Raw genomic sequence first — 19,841 nt, 5'->3', positions numbered from 1 at the left:
TACATTTAAACAATACACTTGGTTTAATGATTAACATCACAACAATTCAAACCTGAAAATCTCCACAGTAGAATTAAAACTGAAAAGTGATGGATATTAAAATATGAAGAAGCAGCTGTTCATAATGTGCCACAGGCTTTAGTCCACTAGGAGGGGCCGGTGGATGGTTCATTAACATCTCAGACTGCAGACGGCACCTGGATCTGCTTCTTCTGTGGTTCATGTTTGATCTGACTGAAGCAACAGATATTAGTGAAATATTAGAATTAATGTTTAAAAGAAAAAGTTTTTAACAGACACAAAGCAAACAGCAGATTTATCATATGATCAGAGATCATAATAACTTTAACAAACCTACAGTTAACGTCCAGTTTATCAGGTACGACTGTAGAATCACTTCTCTACTAAGGAAATAGGAGCTGGACGGTATTAAATTTAACACCGTCCCTAACCCTAACCCAACTTTCCAACCACATTTTCAGCTGATTCAACAGCAGAAGCAGCGAGAGCCATAAAAATATTCACTGCAAACACTAATGTTGAAGCCATGAGATTTCAAATTGATGTCAGGTCTGCTTGAAGATAGTTAAAGAAACAATACTGTTTCTACATGGTCAGTGTCAGACGTCAGGATTTTGATGTTTGGAAGAAGTGATGAGAAAAAAACTAAGCTTGGTAACTTCATCACTGTGGAGTTTCCAGGTTCTGTGGACATGGGAGAGGAAAAGCATTAATAGTAGTAAAAACTCCAAACTTGTTCAGTCTGTCTGTGGAAGCAGTGAGAGAAGAGATGAAGAACTGCGTGACTCTTTGTTCTCCTGGACCAAATGTTCTGCTGCTGTTGGTGAAACCTTCTGATTTCACTGAGAAGAACAGAAGAAGACTGAAGTTCATCCTGAGTTTGTTTGATCAAGAGGCTTTTAAATATTCAATGGGAGTCATCACACGAGGAGAATAAAACAAGTGCTTTTAGTCAGCTCCTTAGAGACTGTGGAGGAAGATGCTACAACATGTTTAAAAATGACCGAAAACTGTTAATGGAGACCAGCTTTAAACCTAGTTCTGTGTGGTAGAAGAGGAGCAGGGAAGACTTCAGCAGCCAAGACCATTTTAGGTCGGACAGAGGTTCATTCAGTCTCCAACTCATCAGAGTGTGTTAAGAATCAGGGAGAGGTGTGTGGACGTTGGGTTTCCCTGGTGGAGCTGCCTGCCTTGTATGGAAAACCTCAGGAGACAGTGATGGAGGAATCAATCAGGTGTATCTCCCTCTGTGATCCTGAGGGGGTCCATGCCTTCATCCTGGTCCTACCTGTGGGTCCCCTCACTGATGAAGACAAGGGAGAGTTAGAGACCATCCAGAACACATTCAGCTCTATAGTCAATGACTTCACCATGATTCTGTTCACTGTGGAGTCAGATCCTACAGATCCAGCTGTTGTTAACTTTATAAGAGAGAACAGAGACATCCAGGAGCTCTGTCAGAGCTGTGGAGGAAGATATGTTGTTGTCAACATCAAGGACAGGAAGCAGAACTCTGAGATACTGGAGACTGAGGAAGAGATGAGACACTACTGAACTAAGTCAAACATCAGTCACTAAACAATGTCAGAAAGAACAGAGTGAAGTTAACGGTCGTCCTGTTGTTATGGTCGACACTCCTGGTCTGTTTGATTCAACCTTATCTAATGAACAAGTTAATGATGAGATAGTGAAATGTATCAGTCTTCTGGCTCCAGTTGGTGTTATAGATTGGTCGTCTCACACCAGAGGAGAAGGAGACGTTAAAACTTATAAAAGAAGGTTTCGGGAAGAATTCAGAGAAATTCACCATCGTTCTTTTTACCAGAGGAGACGACCTAGAACATGATAAGCAGTCGATTGAAGAATACATCAAAATAAAATGTGATGGTTGTTTTAAGAAGTTGATCAGTGACTGTGGAGGAAGATACCATGTGTTTAATAACTATGATAAAAACAACCGTGGACAAGTCAGTGAACTGATAAATAAAGATCGACACCATGGTGAAGAAAAATGGAGCTGGTTACTACACCACAGAGATGTTCCAAGAAGCTGAGGAAGCCATACAGAAACAAATACAGAAAATCCTGAAAGAGAAAGAAGAAGAAATGAAGAGAAAACAAGAAGAGTTTAAAAGAAAACATGAAGAAGAAATGCAAGAGATGAAAAGAAGAATGGAAAAACATAAAGAAGAAACTGAAGAGGAGAGAAAACGCAGAGACAAAAAACTCATGGAGAAGGAGGAATACATCAACAAGGTATGTGAGGAGAGGAAGAAAGAACAAGAGAAGAACGAAAACAAGGGGACGAACAAAGACAGCAGGAGCAAACAAACTTAGAAAACTCCAGGAAGAATATGAAGAGCAAAGAGCAATAGATGAAAAGCAAAGAAAAGAAGAAGATCAAATCAGAAGAGAACAGGAGGAAAAAGAGCGAAAACAATTAGAGGAAAACTACAAGAAAAATCTCGAGGACCTGCAGAAAAAGTATGAAGAGGAGGCCAGAAAACAAGCTGAAGACCTCAACGACTTCAAAGAAAAATACACCAAGGATTATGAAGGGCTGATTGAAAAGTACGACGAGGAACTAAAGGATCTAAGACAGAAGTATGAGGAAGTTGTGCAAGATAAGGAGAAACATAAAAACGACGACAAGATCTCTCCAGTCACAAAGAAGAACATCTAAAAAGAGAAATGAAAGAACTGCGAACAAAAAATCTGAACAAGACTTAAAAGAGCTGGAAAAGAAAAACAAGTGTAAAGAGTCTTGATGAGTCTCAGTTTCTTATACTAGGTCGACCTAGTCAGCTTAAGCTAAACTGTAAAGTACTTCTGCCATTTATGATTTGGAACATTCTTAAATTATACAGTCAGCTTTGTAAATAAAGGAATCGTGACAGGTTTTTGGAAGTAGGTCCCCTGTACACCACCACACTAAGAAAACCATTCAGTTCAGAAACACGACTGTAATATTTACTGTACCATGCTAATAACTAGAAAAGTTATAAGTTAACATGATGCATACTAAAAAATGCACTACAGGAAGATAGCAAAACTACCTCTACTATTATCTCTACTTAGTAAAGAGGAAACATGCGATTAAAACATCAACAGGATCCAACTGACACAAAGTCCAGGATAAAGTGCAGAAATATGGTTTAGAAAGAAAACAGAGAAGAACAAGGACAATGTCACATCATCATTAATGAAACTAGTGGTTAATTGTACACTAACACATATATTATGAAATGTAAACGCTGACTAAGAACTCATTAGATGAAGATGTGCTAATTTCATACAGACCTGCAGCAACACACCATCACACACTGGTCCTTCAGTCTTAGATCAGCTTCTTCTGTGGTTAATGTTTGACTAGAATTAATAAACAGAGACTTCTCTCTCAAACTTGAGGAAATATTCAGATTAATGGTTATAAGAGGTTTCTATATAAAATAACTTATTTACTTAGTTGCTTTTATTAAATGTATGATACTGTAACAGTTGCACCAGCCGCCATTTATGAGACAGCATGTAAAGCTTTTTTTTTTTTTTTGCACGATTTAAAAATTAAAAAAAAACATACTGCAGCACTGTTCCCAAACGTATTCCTCAGGCTCCCTAAGTCCTACTTGTTTGAGGACTGGGTTTGGGAACCAGTGCATTACAAAATATTATGCAACAAATCATGATAAAAACGTCTATCTTGTGCTGAAGCTTTTTGTAAGACGGTGAACCTCTTGCTCAGTTCATCCAGTTTCTGTCTTGTGAATAATAATATGGCTGAGTCCAGTTATTACAGATGGGCCTGTTTTCCATTTACTCTTTGTGTTAGGAAATCCAGTGAGGCAAACCAGTACGACCACAATAAAAGCCTCTGAGTGTTGTCCCTCTCAGTGTAAGTGTGAATGTTTCCAGTTAGATAAAATGAAAAGATTCAAGATTCAAGATTCAAGATTCAAAAAACTTTATTGATCCCAGAGGGAAATTGTTTTGCCTCATTACCATTGTTCTCAAAACAAACAGAAAGAAAAGGAACCACAACCAGGAAAGATCCAACACCAACATAAATACACAAACATAAATACACAATAACATCAATACCGAAAAACTCAATATATATACAGAATACGTAAATAGATAAATGAAATTGGGTCAATATATTCACAGCAAGTATATGACATTATCACTTCCCACAGACCTTACAGAGGGGGGAGGAATTGTACAGATTGATTGCCACAGGTAGAAAGGATCTCCTGTGGTTCTCTGTGGAACATTTAATGTTAATAAATCTTTGGCTGAACGTGCTCCTCTGTCCAACCAACACACTGTGCAGTGGGGGGGAGGGGTTGTCCAAGATTGAGAGGAGTTTGGACAGCATCCTCCTTTCAGCAACAACATGTAGAGGGTCCAGCTCCACCCCCAGAACAGAGCCAGCCCTCCTAATCAGTTTGTTTTGTCAGTAAGTAAGTAAAACCTGTCCTGTGAGTTTTAGCTGCTGTGTATCACACTGAATATTCAACATGTGGTTTTCTTACATTGTTCATTGTTTTCTTATCAGTTTCTGAGCTGAGGGTTGTTCTGCTGGGGAACAGCTTGTCTGAGAGAAAAGCAGCAGCAAACTTCATACTGGAAATGCCCATATTCAGCACTGAGGAAGAATGTGAATTTCAGACAGCCAGAGGTTGTTTAAGAACAAAGAGATCGTTCTCACCAACACAGAAGATCTACTGGTTCCTGAAATCTCTGAAGACAAACTGACAGAACATGTAGAAAAGTGTGCAAATCAATTTCACAAACCAGGACAAACTTCAACTACTGACAAGAGTTTAGAGCTGTTCAACTCTCCATCTTCAAATTACTACAGATGTACAAACACAGACTAAACGCTAAACACATCATCCATTCATGGGGTTACCAATCACTGCAGAAACAGGCTATGTTGTGCACACACCTTAAAAAACAGCTGCTAACGTTTTTAGATCTCCTTCTTCTGTGGTAAATTTTTGACTAGATTTAATAAAAAGAAGCTTCTCTCTCAAACTTAGGGAAATATTCAGATTAATGGTTATAAGAAACAAATGTGGGCTATTTTTGCAGCAGGGTGTGTCGGATAATTACAGCGGCTGTAAGAATAAAGTCCCTGTTGCTGTTTTTCATCACAGTCTTTTCCTGAAACACCTCTTGTCACCTCTGTATTAACTCTCTCTATTAGCTCTCAGTTTATCAGTGGAGAAAAGAAAATGATGCTGTAACATTTTCAGGTGAGTGAACCCAATCTACTCTCAGGGGCCAGTTACAGTTTAGATCCACCTTATAGCAGCGCTGCTATAACTTCTAACCCTGAATCAGTTTATAATGTTCAGTATTTGTTGACATAAAGGTGGTGCTGTGTTGAACTACATTAATGTAGTAGTTCAACACAGCACCACCTTTAACCATTATTTAATGATTAGTTTTAAGTTTTTTTTTTTTTTGTCAACCTAATTTTCTAATTCATCAGCACTAATAACCCAATAACCCAATAGCTCATAGCACTAAAACATGTAACTTAACTTTTGCAACTGGGGTCCATCTTCAGTATGAAATAACTTATTTTCTTTATTCGGGCCTTAACACCAGCCACCAACCTTTTTTCAGAATGATTTAAAAATTGCAGAACATGCTGTAAACCTTTTCCACAGGCTCCTCTGTCCTGCTTGTTTTCTGGGTTCGGGAACTGCATTACAACATGTTATGCAACTTTTTAAATCATGATCTTGTGCTGTAGCTTTTTGTAAGACGCTGAAAAATGTACTTTGAATTCTGTATGAATGCACAAAGCTGAATGTAAAGCAGGTCTGAAAACATATGCAACTTATGCAAAGCTAAAAATTATAGCACATAAAATGTATGTTTACATTTGTGTTAAAAATTTTTAGCAGTTGTTGTTTATGAGATGAGCAAGGGTCAGGCTGAGGAAAGCAATTCAGCTTATAGTGTCAATATAAAATCAGCAGTGATTGACAAGTCCAGTGATATCACTCATTTCCATTCTGTGTGTGTTTATAATAACAGTTGACAGCAGATGGCAGTTCATCCAGTTTGCGTCTTGTGAGTAATAATATGGCTGAAACATCTGGTGAGTCCAGTTAGAGTTTATTACAGATGTGCACTAACTATGGATGTGTTCAGAGCTGCTAAAATACTAATACTGCTACAAAAATGAAACCTGATAGACAATTCATAAGAATTCAATTCAATTCACAACAGAAGTTATCTCAAGGCACTTTACAGTGCAAGGTTTAAGACCTTACAGAGAATAATTATACAAAAAATTATACCGAAACCCAACAATCCCATTTGAGCAAGCTTTAGGCAACAGTTTAGAGAAAAAATTCCCTTTAGAGGAAGAAACCTCCAGGAGAATCAGGCCTCGACCGGTTGGGGAGAGTGTAAAGAGGAGAGAGAAAAGAACAGCAGGCAATAAAGACAACAACAAGCGGCAAGAACATTGGACAGGTCAACTGGATTCAGGAGATGTACAGTTAATGATGTGCGATGGTACCAGCAGTCTAATCAATAGCAGCATAACTAAGAGATGGTTCAGAGTCACCTGATCCATCTCTAACTATAAGCTTTATAAAAAAGGAAAGTTTTAAGTCTAGTCTTAAATGTAGAGACGGTGTCTGCCTCCAGAACCTGAACTGGGAGCTGGTTCCACAGGAGAGGGGCTTGGTAGCTAAAGGCTCTGCCTCCCATTCTACATTTGGAAACTCTAGGAACCACAAGTAAACCTGCAGCCTGAGAACGGAGAGTTCTGCTTGGAAGATATTGAACTATGAGGTCTTTAAGATAAGATGGAGCCTGATTATTAAGTGATTTATAAGTGAGAAGAAGAATTTAAAATTCAATTCTGGATTTTAAAGGGAGCCAATGGAGAGAAGCTAACGTTGGAGAAATATGATCTCTCTTGCTAATTGAAGATTCATCATTCACATGTACAAACTGAAATCTATCTGATAGATACGATTTAAACCACTCTAGTGCTGTTCCTTTAATCCCAATGACATGTTCCAACATGTGTGATAACATTTTGTGACCGTGCAGCACTAAGATCTAACATGACGAGTATAGAGAGTAGACCATTGTCTGATGCTAATAGAAGATCATTAGTGACCTTTACCAGTGCTGTTTCTGTACTATGATGTACTCTAAATCCTGACTGGAAATCGTCATACAAGTTATTACTGCGCAGGTGGTCATACAATTGCTTAGACACTACCTTTTCCAGAATTGCAGAGTTAAAGGGCAGATTAAATATTGGTCTATAATTCATTAAAACCCCTGAGTCCAGAGTAGGCTTTTTGAGTAGGGGTTTGACTACAGCAACCTTAAAAGCCTATTGTACGTAGCCTGTTTGTAAAGATAGATTAATCTGATCTAATATGGACGTGCTGATCAAAGGGAGGAGTCTAGTCGGGATGGGGTCTAAGAGACATGTTGATGCTTTAGAGGAATTAATTACTAAAATTAATTCAGAATGATCTACAGGGAGGAAGCAGTCTAAGTACGAGCGTGGTCTTACAAACGAATCTAGAGTTGTTATACAATCCATGCTGTATGCAGGTAGGAGCTGATCAATTTTTTTTTTATAGTTATGAATTTATTTGTAACTAAATTAATGAAATCATTGCTGCTTAGAGTTGAGGGAATACTAAGAACCAATAAATTAATGAATGTGTACAGGACATTTGTTTTTTTTTACAGCTACATCTGATGAACGACCCCCGAACATACCACCACGTAACAGTGAGTTAAAGTAAATACAGAGAATTTTATCATGTAATATCAGTCAGGCCTGATTTCCATTTACTCTTTGTGTTAGGAAATCCAGTGAGCCAAACCAGTACGACCACAATAAAAGCCTCTGAGGGTTGTCCCTCCCAGTGTAAGTGTGTATGTTTCCAGTTAGATAAAATGAAAAGTAAAACCTGTCCTGTGAGTTTTAGCTGCTGTGCATCACACTGGATATTAAACATGTAAAGTCAAATGTAATGTCCATAAATACGCTGCAGTTCTTTTACATAGTGATCAAAACCTGATGCCCACAGAAACAGCCTCTGGTCTGATTGTAAATGAGTGACCAGGGCTGAAGAGGAAATAATCTAGTTCACAAACCAGGACAAACTTCAACTACTGACAAGAGTTTAGAGCTGTGGCTGCATGTGTGAAAGGATCTACAGAGTGGATCTTAACTACGGTACATAATATATTCTATGTAACTGTACTGTGAATCCTTCTAAATACACTAAAAATGCATCAACTTCTTCTTCACTCGGTTTTATTATTGTACAGAAAATGAGCCAAACGAAGTTCAACTCTCCATCTTCAAATTACTACAGATGTACAAACACAGACTAAGCGCTCTCTGCTTCCCTTTCAGCCAACTCCTGATTCACTCTTTAAAAGGTTAAAATGAGTCGTGTTACAAACATAATCTCACCAAGACACTGAACAATAGCTGTCTCTATCCAGCTGCACAGAGACTTTACTCTCACCATCATTTGAAGTCAAACGTCTACAGCAATGGAGAAAAGAGCAGCTGTCCTAAAATATTACAGGCCTACCTCAACCGGATGTCTGAACGTGGTCCTGCTGGACTCCAGAGTCTAGTTATATAATAAGATGTTTCTATTGGAGAAATCATCAGCACTGATAACTAGGCCCATAGTGCTAAAACATGTAACTTAATTAACATTTTTATAAAAGTGCTGGGTCGGGTGGATGGTTGGAAGAGGATTTTGCAACTGGGGTCCATCTTCAGTATGAAATAACTTATTTACTTACTTACTTTAATTAAATGTATGATGCTGTAACAGTTGCACGAGTCACCATTTATGAGACAGCATGTAAAGCTTTTTTTTAGCACAATTTACAAATTGCCTAACATACTGTAGCACTGTTCCCAAACGTATTCCTCAGACTCCCTATGTCCTGCTTGTTTGAGGACTGGAATTGGGAACCAGTGCATTACCAAATATTATGCAACTTTTAAATCATGATAAAAATGTCTATCTTGTGCTGAAGCTTTTTGTAAGACGGTGAACCTCTTGCTCAGTTCATCCAGTTTCTGTCTTGTGAGTAATAATATGGCTGAGTCCAGTTATTACAGATGTGCACTAACTGTGGATGTGTTCAGAGCTGCTAAAATAATAATACTGCTACAAAAATGAAACCTGATCCACAATTCATAAGAACCAATAAATTAATGAATGTGTACAGGACATTTGTTTTTTTACAGCTACGTCTGATGAACAACTCCCGAACATACCACCACGTAACAGTGAGATAAAGTAAATACAGAAAATTATTGTTTATATCATGTAATATCAGTCAGGCCTTTTATCCATTTACTCTTTGTGTTAGGAAATCCAGTGAGGCAAACCAGTACGACCACAATAAAAGCCTCTGAGTGTTCTCCCTCTCAGTGTAAGTGTGTATGTTTCCAGTTAGATAAAATTAAATGTAAAACCTGTCCTGTGAGTTTTAGCTGCTGTGTATCACACTGAATATTCAACATGTGGTTTTCTTACATTGTTCGTTGTTTTCTTATCAGATTCTGCGCTGAGGGTTGTTCTGCTGGGGAACAGCTTGTCTGAGAGAAAAGCAGCAGCAAACTTCATACTGGAAATGCCCATATTCAGCACTGAGGAAGAATGTGAATTTCAGACAGCCAGAGGGTTGTTTAAGAACAAAGAGATCGTTCTCATCAACACAGAAGATCTACTGGTTCCAGAAATCTCTGAAGACAAACTGACAGAACATGTAGAAAAGTGTGTGAGTCTCTCTGCTCCTGGACCTCATGTGTTCCTGCTGGTTCTCCAGCCTGAAGACTTCACTGAGGAACAGAAACTGAGGCTCTGCAGAGTCCTTCAGCTCTTCAGTGATCAGTCATTTGATCATTCACTGGTTCTGACATCAGAGCCCAGAAAAAAGATTTCAGGCTTCATGGAAAGGTACAGAAAATATTCACCCTTAAAAGACATGATCTCAAAGTGCAGATACAGATTTTTGTGCAGGAAAAACCTCGAACATCCGGAGCTGTTAAAACGCTTGGATGAACTAGTGAAGGAAAACCGTGGGGAGCATGTCACATGTAATGTCAATGAATACGCTGCAGTTCTTTAACAGAGTGATCAAAACCTTATGCCAACAGGAACGGCCTCTGCTCTTACTGTAAATGAGTGACCAGGGCTGAGGAGGAAATAATCTAGTTCACAAACCAGGAGCGACAAACTTCAACTACTGACAAGAGTTTAGAGCTGTGGCTGCATGTGTAAAAAATCTACAGAGTGGATCTTAAATACACAATATATTCTATGTTACTGTACAGTGTTTAAAATGAATGGGAAGCCCAAATCCACCTATTATTATGTTATATAACCTTTTGCGGTATTATATTATTTCAGGCTGACATTGGTTGTATATAACACCAACTCACCTCTTTCCTTCCAACATCTGTCTTCTGGGATGTAGAGGCAACTCCACCTGCAGACTAACTGGGATCTGGTGACAATAAAGTAATGTTCATTCTCACTGCAAGTTTCAGTTGTAACATCTTCAAAGTCTATCAGATAAACCAGCGCTATTCTAAAAGGGTGAAAAACTTTTTTGTTTAATTTACAGCAACAGTTAAGACAATTTCTGATGAACAGAAATGCATTAGAGCTCATTTCCAGGCTACAGGCCAACTGAAGCCCTTCAGAATTAAGGAAATATCAAATGAAAACACTGTCAGGTGCAGAGCTTCTCTTTTTTCTTCTCTTTTTAAGGACTGAATAACTTTAACAACAAACACTGACACAAATTAACATTAAAGAAACAGCACAGTCTCAGAATATGATGTATTAGAGGGAAAATGACCTGGAGATGGCAGCCAGCAGTTTACCACCAAAACACAAGTTAAATACACGAAGGCGAATAAACAGTAACTAATAAAATATGAAACGTGAGTGGAATCATTTAATCAGGTAAAATAATAAAAATGCAGACAGGTGTTTCCATCTTTTTGTCCATCATGTCTCTGTATAACACAACACAGATCAACACGACAGCCTCCAAAACCAAATCATCAAATTTATGGAGAATTTTCTTTTTCAGTAGGATATGAATCTATATGAAGGCTGCTGAATGATAGTTTAGATTAATTATTATAAATATTAAGTGTGGAATTCACTCTTAGTATTGGGACAGGAGTTTAACAATATAACCTTTACACGATGACTGCAGATGTTTTAGACAGCTGTACCTAATAAACTGACAACAGAGTGTCATTACTTGTAAACAACTTGTCAACAATCATTCAGGTTGATTAGGTTGGCACTGACTATAACCTGGGCGCTCACATCTCTGCACACTTTGATTTACATCTGTACCAACCAAAATAAACCAAATGTGCATCAGCTTCCATCTGTTACCTGCTTTCTATTTGCAGATGTTTTTTGCAGTTTATCCATCACGTTTTCCACCAACATTAATCCTCACATCAGACTCATCATCTATTCATGGGTTAGGTTTCCATCACTGCAGAAACAAGCTGTGTTGTGCACACACATTAAAAACAGCTGCTAACATAACTCAACACAGCATTTACTCACTTACTGGTCACATATTTAAAACCTACGAAGGTTTTTATACCTGAAAAGGTAGAAAATCACTAAAGATGTCGCACACAAAGTTCACTCTTTAGCATCTTTATAAAGTAGGAAGCTACCGCAGCGAGAGCGCCCCCCACAGGCACAACTCGGTAATTTACTAGAGATTCAGATAATTCAGTGTTTTATTTCTGACACGTTTCTGTTTTATTACAGACCGTGTTCTTGTTTTATCACACAATGTGATGTTGCAGCACCTTAAGTAAATGTAATGAGGTATTCTGGGTATGCCTGGATGTCGTTGAAGACGATAAACTGGGTTGGTTTGGTAGGGTTATCAGTAACGCTGTCGTACAGGTCTGCAGCATTCTCAGGGTCTTTGGAGGGTGGGGTGATTATGCCGGGTTGTCCCTGGGTGAAGTCTCCAACCAGAACTCTGGCCAGGTACATAGGTTTGTGTCCATTGATGTCAGGTTTGAAGTAGCCTTGTGCTGCATAGATGGGGTCAACAGCAAAATGAGTCCCCTTACCGTACAATGCACCTTTGGAAAAAATAAAACAGTAAACAGAGGATTGTGAGCACAAACTGTTAATAACTAAATACATGAATACAGTGTTTTTTAGACATCAAAGAAAAACACAGAAAGACAGAAGGCTAAGATTCATTTTAGGAGAGATGTTGGTGGTGAGATCGTTGTACTGTCACTTTAGTACCGTGAAATATTAAATACAGTTTCTATAACTTAAATAATGTGACATGAGTGAAACTGAATAGGTGAAAGAGGTGTACAAGGATTTAGAAACATCATTAGGAATGTGATCAGTCAAAAATAGGTTTGGTGCCGTCAGTATGAAGGCTACACTGAGAGTCACAGGTGGAGGCAGCACTCGGATCCTTTACATATTTAAAAGTACAAATATAACGTATGTTATATATAACGTAATGTATTTAAATATCAGCAAATCAGCATGTAAAATAACCCTGTCTGTCTTTATTTAGTATTGCATCTGTGCAGTGTGTGAGGTTTTTGTTACCATATTTGCCTGCGTAGCTGCGGTTGAATCCGTGTCTGTTGATGAGGTCGATGGCGTTTGAGTTGGTGCCATGGAACAGCAGCTTCTCATTGTTTTTGTGTTTGTTCTTCTTTTCCATTCCTTTCTTCATGAGCTGGTAGCTCTGCCACAGGACCACATTTTGGACCCTTTGAATCTGCAAAAACAGTTACATCAAAACCCATTATTCATTCTGTTTCTTTGTCACTCTGCAGGCTGGTGAAAATTGTCTCTTTATCTGCTTTTATGTTTTTTCATAAGCTGCAGAGCTTTACCACATCTTTATACTTCAAGATATCATCTCATATAAAAGTTAGTTAAGTTAGCAGGTAGACATGTTTCCTCTTGCTAACTGACCTTAATGTTTTACCTGAGCTCAGTCCTACTAACCCTGACCTGTTACTGATGCTTTGGGACAAAACATTTACTGTTTCAGACTCTACGTTCCATAACACCTTAGGTCCACGGTCCTTTAATGGTGCCATGGGTCTAAGTTCTCTTGCCATCCTGGAATCTCCCGGACTCTGACCATCACTAAGATGTTTTTGGTGGCCAACCCTGGTCCAGGACACCTGTGAATTTGTTGTTCTCTGTCCGGAGTGTGCTGCTAATAAGACCTCTCGTCATTTTGGGCTCATTTGACCTATGACATGATATGGAGGCTGAGCTTTGTTCTCTATTGTACAAAACTTCAGTTTGTTTTAGCTAAAGTGAATTCATCACAACCTCTAACATTATCTGTCACATAAAGACAAGTAGCTGTTCCAGCTGTGTCCCTCAGAGTAACGAAAAGAAACCAGGTTTTTAATTAAGAACTTAAATCACAAACCATTTACAGTACAGGAGGTTCACATATTACTGATTATCGTTGCAGCAATAAAGATATTTGAAATGAATTATTGAATACAAACAAGGATTTCTTTTTTGGAATTAGTTAATTTAGGACATTAATTGGGTCATTGCCATATAAATTCAGTATACTCACTAAATTTTAAGAAACACACTCAAAACTTAAAAACAGTCTGGAAATGAATCCCCCATTAACCTGTTTTATAAGTTTTGTTCTCATTTCCAACTGTATTTTATAAGCACTTTGAATAAAATGAATAAATATCAGAATAGATTCTAAATCTGAAGAACTAAAGATTGACTCTATTGTTTCTGTCTTACATGAATTTTCCTCTTTGAAGTGTTATCGTATTATTCATGATTAGAATCTCTGTGTATTGTTTATATGTCAAAAACGTCCTTTTTTCTTAAAGATAACTTTATATATTATATACTAAACAACTGAATATATAAAAATAACTTTTAGTATTGACTGATTAGTCTGAGGTTATCAATGTATAAATATGAATATCAGAAAGTGAACATACGTGGATGATGTTTACTTTAAGACCAGTCCCTCTAAATTCCTTCTCCACATCATGGTATTCAGAAGATCCTGGAGCCAGAAAAAACACCCTTACAAGGTCGTCTTTCATGTCGTCCCAGTGTGCAGGAAGAACAGCAGCACTGTCATCTGAAAGGTTCATAAGAAATGTTTTTTATTTGATGGTGAGAAATAGCAGTTCACACTTTCTATAGTCCATCACATTATGGAACAGTTATAATATCACGTCACAGGTTTGGTAGAGTGTGTTTTGGAGAAGAATTACATTTTTTCTAGACACTTCAGTGTTTCAACCAATTAGGTTAGATGTTATTTCTCACCATAAGAAGCCCTAAAGGAACATTTAGTCATTTGAAACTAATCAATAAAAAAAAAAAAAAAAAGAGGAGTACAGTTTCCTTTTCTTTTTGATGGGATGGGATTCTGTCTCTGCTGTTCCTCTTGTGTAACACCAACAGACTGTTATATTGGTGATTTTATTCCTCCATACAGGGGAGGGTATATAGTGACTATAAATTGCTTCTAGGTGTAATTCTGAACATGAAGTTGTATCCTGTGTCAGCTGTGCCTCCAAAACCATCATCTCAAGGCTAAGCTGTGTTGGGATGAGGTTGGTGATTAACCAGACTATTTAAGTCAAGGGGCTTAGGTCCTAGAGTTGAATGATGATTTCAAATGATCTCTTTTCACAAAAGACAGATAGTGATTAGAAAAACTCTGAACAAAGGGCAAAGTTACTGTTCAGTTATGGGCTTGTTGCATTGGTGAGCAGCTCTTTTGCTAAACACCATCATAAAGATACTGTACTGGCAAGACAACGTTCTAATGCTCATCTGCGGAAAGAGCATCAGGAACGTAACTTAATGTGCTTTATGGAGAAATATCTGTATGAATGGCTCCTTCATCTGTTGATGCAGCCTCAGCATGTGTCAACATCCAGACACCATCCTTTACTCATCTCTGGATATTTAAACCATGTCTGGTTAGCTGACTAACTAACTGAAGGCCCCGGTCAATGAGAAGAAGAGAACCTTCAAGTCAGGAGACAAACTGGATGCAGGATGGAGGTTACAAAAAGAGATAAATACGAAGATTAGGGAGTGCAAGGATCCCGGTACTTATAAAAAGATGGAGGAATGGCTACAGAAGGAGAAAACAAGACTCAGCACATGGCTCTCCTTGCTGGGTGCCTTCAGCTGACTAGAATGACCTAAATCTGTTCTTATAACCTATATGTCCAAAGCTCCACCACACATGAATACATTAAATCATTAACCTCAAACTGTCGCTGTACCTTTAACCACAGCTGGAGGAAGAATCTCCACTTGGACGCTCTTTGTTGCCTGTTGAGGAGTTAGTCCACATTTCTGCATCTCCGAGCTGGTTTCACTCCCAGTGAGGAACTTCCCCACATCTGTAACATAATCCACATTACTCTTAAAAGAAATAGAGCTTGTGTACCTAAAATATTTGCATACTTCAGTGAACTATGCCTGAAGCCTGATATTGTAGGAAATAGTTTTTGTCCATTCTGTTATTAGCATTATGATGACACTTGTTCATGCAGTCCAGGAAAAATATTACAAAATTTATTTGAAGCTTAACAATTTAGATTTGTTCAAGTTTTAATTTATTTTTCAGAATGTTTCTTGACTTACCAGCAGCAAAAGTCTTCATCTTTGTTTTTCTTTGTTTGGGACTTGTTGATGTAGGTGTTGTGTCCTCAGTTGTTTCTTCAAATAGTTCATAGTAAACATTCTGTCCCTTGTTCTCTTTTACAACTTGACCCATACGTGTTAATAGTTCTTCACGGTCAAGATTTTTCTGCTTTAAGTATCTGTATCTACATTTTCTGATCAGGTCTTTTAATGCTGGGTTTTCCATGTAGTTTTCAAAGGAACTCTCCACTCTGTGTGGTAGAATCAGAACCATTGAATGATTAAATGATCGGTCACTAAAGTTTACAAGAACTCTCCAAAGGTTCTGTTTGTGTTCTTCAGTTAAGTTTTCAGGCTGTAGAACCAACAGGAACACATGAGGTCCAGGATCAGATTGACTCGCACAGTGTTTTACAAACTCTGTCAGTTCATCCATATTGGAAAATGACAAATCTTGGGTGTTGATAACAATGATTTCTTTATTCTCCAGTGTTCCACTGATTCTCTGAGGGCAGTTTGGTTCTTTATCAAACACAGTCTGTCTCAGTATGATGTTCCCCACTTCTCTCCTCATAGACCAGCTGTTTCCCAGCAGAACAACCCTCAGCTCAGACACTGAAAGGAAAAACAGTCAAAGATCAACTATAGTATTAGTCAAAGTTTGACAAAACTCACTGTTTCTCTTTTTTGCATTATATTATTTTCATCAACTGAAGCATCTCAAATATACAACATACTCCACTTGTTTCCTACTAGACAGCACAGGGTTGGTGCTCTTCAGATATTCAAAGGATCAAAAAGTGAATAAATATTTATTTTTTGATCAAAGGACCATTGTGACCATAATTTAGGAGAAAGGAAGTGAGATCAACAATGACATGAGCTGATGAACCACCTATTTCTAATTATACAACTTAAATAACATACTGTATGTGTGTACACAGGTGCATCTCAACAAATTAGAATATTGTGAAAGAATTTCACTCCATCTGTATCATTAACTGCAGAAAAACAATTCTTCTCACTCTCTGCGATGTAGTAGAGTATGTTCTATTCAAAACTATTCAATTTTTGCCTGATACTTAAATTATAGCTTCCACTTGCAGAACTCCTCAACAGCTTCTCTGGCTCATTCGCCAATTATTTCATCCAGTGTCCTGCAGGTATAAATAATTTGTGATGAATTCACCTCATTCATGAATCTAACATCAGCTTTATTTTAAGTCTGTGAAGATTCTCAGTCGTCCAGGTGAAGTTATCTGGAAGTTGAGTCATTGCAACTGGACTTCCTTCTTGTCAGGTTGAAAGGTTTCACTACTGATCCAAGTAGCTTCTACAGTCTGAAGATAGTTGGTTAGAGGCCACAAATTGATGCTCCATGTTTGGTTTCACTCCACCCCTTGGCCTGAAAAGGCTCGTTAGGTGAAACAAAGGATGTGGAGGATGTGAAGGATGTAATAGTCCCACCTCTGCCAACCCCTCTCATCCCCTAAAGTGGGTCGTTAAGTGTGTCAAACCTGGTGCAGGTTTTAGAAGACAGGTTGTGTCTGAGTCCTCCACCTCTATTGAGTGAGGAGGTGTTGATTTGCTGAGGGGTGAAGCTTCCCTCACCAGTGATCTGTTAAAGCCTGTACCTCCTGGATCTTGATCTTCACCCAGGTGTCATCCACATATCTGAACCAGTGGGTCGGTGTCATACCTGTGTAGGAGTTGAGAGCTTGCGTCTCTACTCCTTCCATGTATATGTTGGCTACAATAACGTACATTATTTTAATTATGATGCCACATGCTGTGGCATATAAATCTGAGAATATCGTCGACTAAATATGGTCCCTGACAAAGATGCAAAACAACTACAGATGTTTAAGACGATGAACGTGATTTGAACTGAGCACAAAGTGATGAAAAATACAAAAACACACAAAACAAGTACAACACAAAGCTTTTTATGTTTGTTTGTTTAGTAGGTACAGACCGAGGTCTATTTACAGGAAGTCATTCCTGCCAATAGTCATCACTCTGTACAACGACTACATTCAGACAGTAGAGGGCGCTATTTTAATTAACACCAGAACAATTCACATTCAGTTCAGGTAAACTTACTGTCAGGTGGGAGAATTTCATAGCTCCTGCTTCGCTCCAGGGGGTGTTCATCTGTAAAGACAGAGACAAATGAGCTGTGCTGCAGTTTAAATACAACAGTTCCTTCAATATTAAAAACATCAGTACGACAATAAAACTATCATCAATCTGACTGAACTCACCTGGTGCTGCAGTCGCCATAATGTGACTGCTGGAAACATCAGAAACTAATTCAACTGGAGACAAAGAGCTGGGTTCAACAACCTAAAAGAAGAAAGAAGTGAAAATAATGAATGATCTCACATGTGTAAGATGCATCATCAAACCTCCAGATGATCAAAAATGCAGCAGAAGTTAGATAAATAAGTGAAGAGAAATGTAAAATAAATAAATAAATAAGTCCTGCACATCAACCATCAAACCAACATGTGGCTCCTGATCAGCTGAATCCAAACTCACACAAGTCCTGAAATAAAGAGTTTATTAAAGCAGGAACTCAGCTGGGAGTTCACTGTTCATATGAGGAAAGTGAATTTGAATCCGTGTCTGTGATTAAAGTCGTTTAACTACTTCCTGGTTCTTTATCATAAGAATCTGAAATAACGGATTTAAATGTTGGTCATTTATTAATAATAATAATAATAATTATTCAGACCTTGACAAACATTTGTCAGATCAGACACAAACTGTTCAGTCTGAGTTTCATATTAAACATCAGAGAATCAGAAAATCCGTTTTTTAACGTGGACGTTGGATTCAGATCCGCTTCAAACTAAATCTAGTCCCTCTGAGTTTTACCTGATAATGATCGATTTAATGATCCAGCAACACTAACGACACAGGATTTACAAGATTCATCGGTATTTTACTGTTTACTGTCATTTTCTCACCGAACTTTGATTAAACCTCTTTTTTTACGGCGTCAGAAACGTGCAGAGAAACGAAAGTAAAAAAAAACAGAGAAAATACAGCAACACACACACACACACACACACACACACACACACACACACACACACACACCCTACACACACACACACACACCTAAATAATAGTTGAGTGAAAGTCCGGTGTATCCAAACCGCTTAACTTGTTCCACATTTTGTTAAGTTAAAGCCTTATTTTCTAAAATAAATTCAATTTATTGTTTAACTCGAATTTCTACAAACGATACTCAATAATGACAAAGGATTGAAGGAGGTTTTTTTCAAATTCTTTGCAAATGTTTTAAAAATAAAGAACTAAAAATCACATATATATAAATATTCCCATGCTGAATGATGAGGCTGTAACATTTTCAGGTGAGTGAAATCTACTCTCAGGGGCCAGTTACAGTTTGGATCCACCTTCTAACCTGAATCAGTTTATAATGTTCAGTATTTGTTGACATAATTAAAGCTGGTGCTGTGTTGAACTACATTAGTTAATGATGTGTTTTAGGTTGTTTTTTTTTAATCAACCCCATTTTCAAATATGAAGGGGCAGAATATTAGAAACACATATTATGAATATTTAGTGCATCAGCACTAATAACGAGGCCCATAGTGCAACAAAAACTTAATTAACACTTTTTTAACACAGATTTTCCAACTGGGGTCCATCTTTAGTATGAAATAACCTACTCAATACTTTACTTTAGTTTATATTCTTTAGTTACACCAGCCGACATTAATGAGACAGCATGTATAGCTTTTTTTTTGAAATCATGATTTAAAAATTGCCTAACATACTGTTGCACAGTGGTTCCCAACCTTGGTCTTCAGACTCCACTGTCCTGCTTGTCTTCCAGCTATCCCTCTCTTACCCACTGCTGATTAGGTTTTATCTTCTGGCTTCTGATCGACTGAACACACATGATTCAGATAATGAGCAGTGTATAGGGCAGTGACGCAGGCCAGGGGAGACTGAGGACTGGATTTGGGAACTACTGGATTACAATATATAGCATTTTATCCATCATGTCTCTGTATAACACAGCACAGATCAACACTACAGCCTCCAAAA

At 38.0% G+C, this 19,841-nt stretch overlaps 1 protein-coding gene and 1 pseudogene across 3 annotated transcripts; one reads left to right on the top strand and one right to left on the bottom strand.

Moving 5' to 3' along the window:
* The first annotated feature begins 547 nt into the window (after positions 1–547).
* On the top strand, positions 548–1,575 carry LOC113150537 (annotated as a pseudogene).
* Positions 1,576–10,731: 9,156 nt separating this feature from the next.
* Positions 10,732–18,770, bottom strand: LOC113150071 (protein mono-ADP-ribosyltransferase PARP11-like). Of its 3 annotated transcripts, none has more exons than XM_026342455.1 (8): positions 18,728–18,770; positions 18,020–18,101; positions 17,859–17,909; positions 15,756–16,370; positions 15,392–15,511; positions 14,081–14,226; positions 12,687–12,861; positions 10,732–12,193 (listed from the first exon to the last, which is right to left on the bottom strand). In XM_026342455.1, exons 2-8 carry the CDS (start codon positions 18,036–18,038, stop codon positions 11,910–11,912), a joined length of 1,410 nt encoding a protein of 469 aa, XP_026198240.1. In that variant the 5' UTR covers positions 18,039–18,101; positions 18,728–18,770; the 3' UTR covers positions 10,732–11,909. The 3 variants fall into 3 exon arrangements, with proteins under 3 accessions (XP_026198240.1, XP_026198242.1, XP_026198241.1); XM_026342457.2 differs by lacking the exon at positions 18,728–18,770 and adding an exon at positions 17,367–17,454 and having other exon boundaries at positions 18,020–18,036; XM_026342456.1 differs by lacking the exons at positions 17,859–17,909; positions 18,020–18,101; positions 18,728–18,770 and adding an exon at positions 16,945–17,141.
* Between the last annotated feature and the right edge of the window lie 1,071 nt (positions 18,771–19,841).

Source organism: Anabas testudineus, chromosome 9, assembly GCF_900324465.2.
Source record: "Anabas testudineus chromosome 9, fAnaTes1.2, whole genome shotgun sequence".
Lineage (NCBI taxonomy): Eukaryota > Metazoa > Chordata > Actinopteri > Anabantiformes > Anabantidae > Anabas > Anabas testudineus.
The sequence above is the reverse complement of the archived record's forward strand: the minus strand, read 5'-3'. Positions and strand labels throughout refer to the sequence as shown.

Excerpts from the sequence above, each read along its gene's own strand:
- LOC113150071 (XM_026342455.1), bottom strand. Across the intron at positions 14,227-15,391 it reads TCCTCCAGCTGTGGTTAAAG|ATGACAGTGCTGCTGTTCTT; the intron begins GTACAGCGACAG and ends TGAACCTTTCAG. Across the intron at positions 12,194-12,686 it reads CAGCTACGCAGGCAAATATG|GTGCATTGTACGGTAAGGGG; the intron begins GTAACAAAAACC and ends TTTTTTCCAAAG.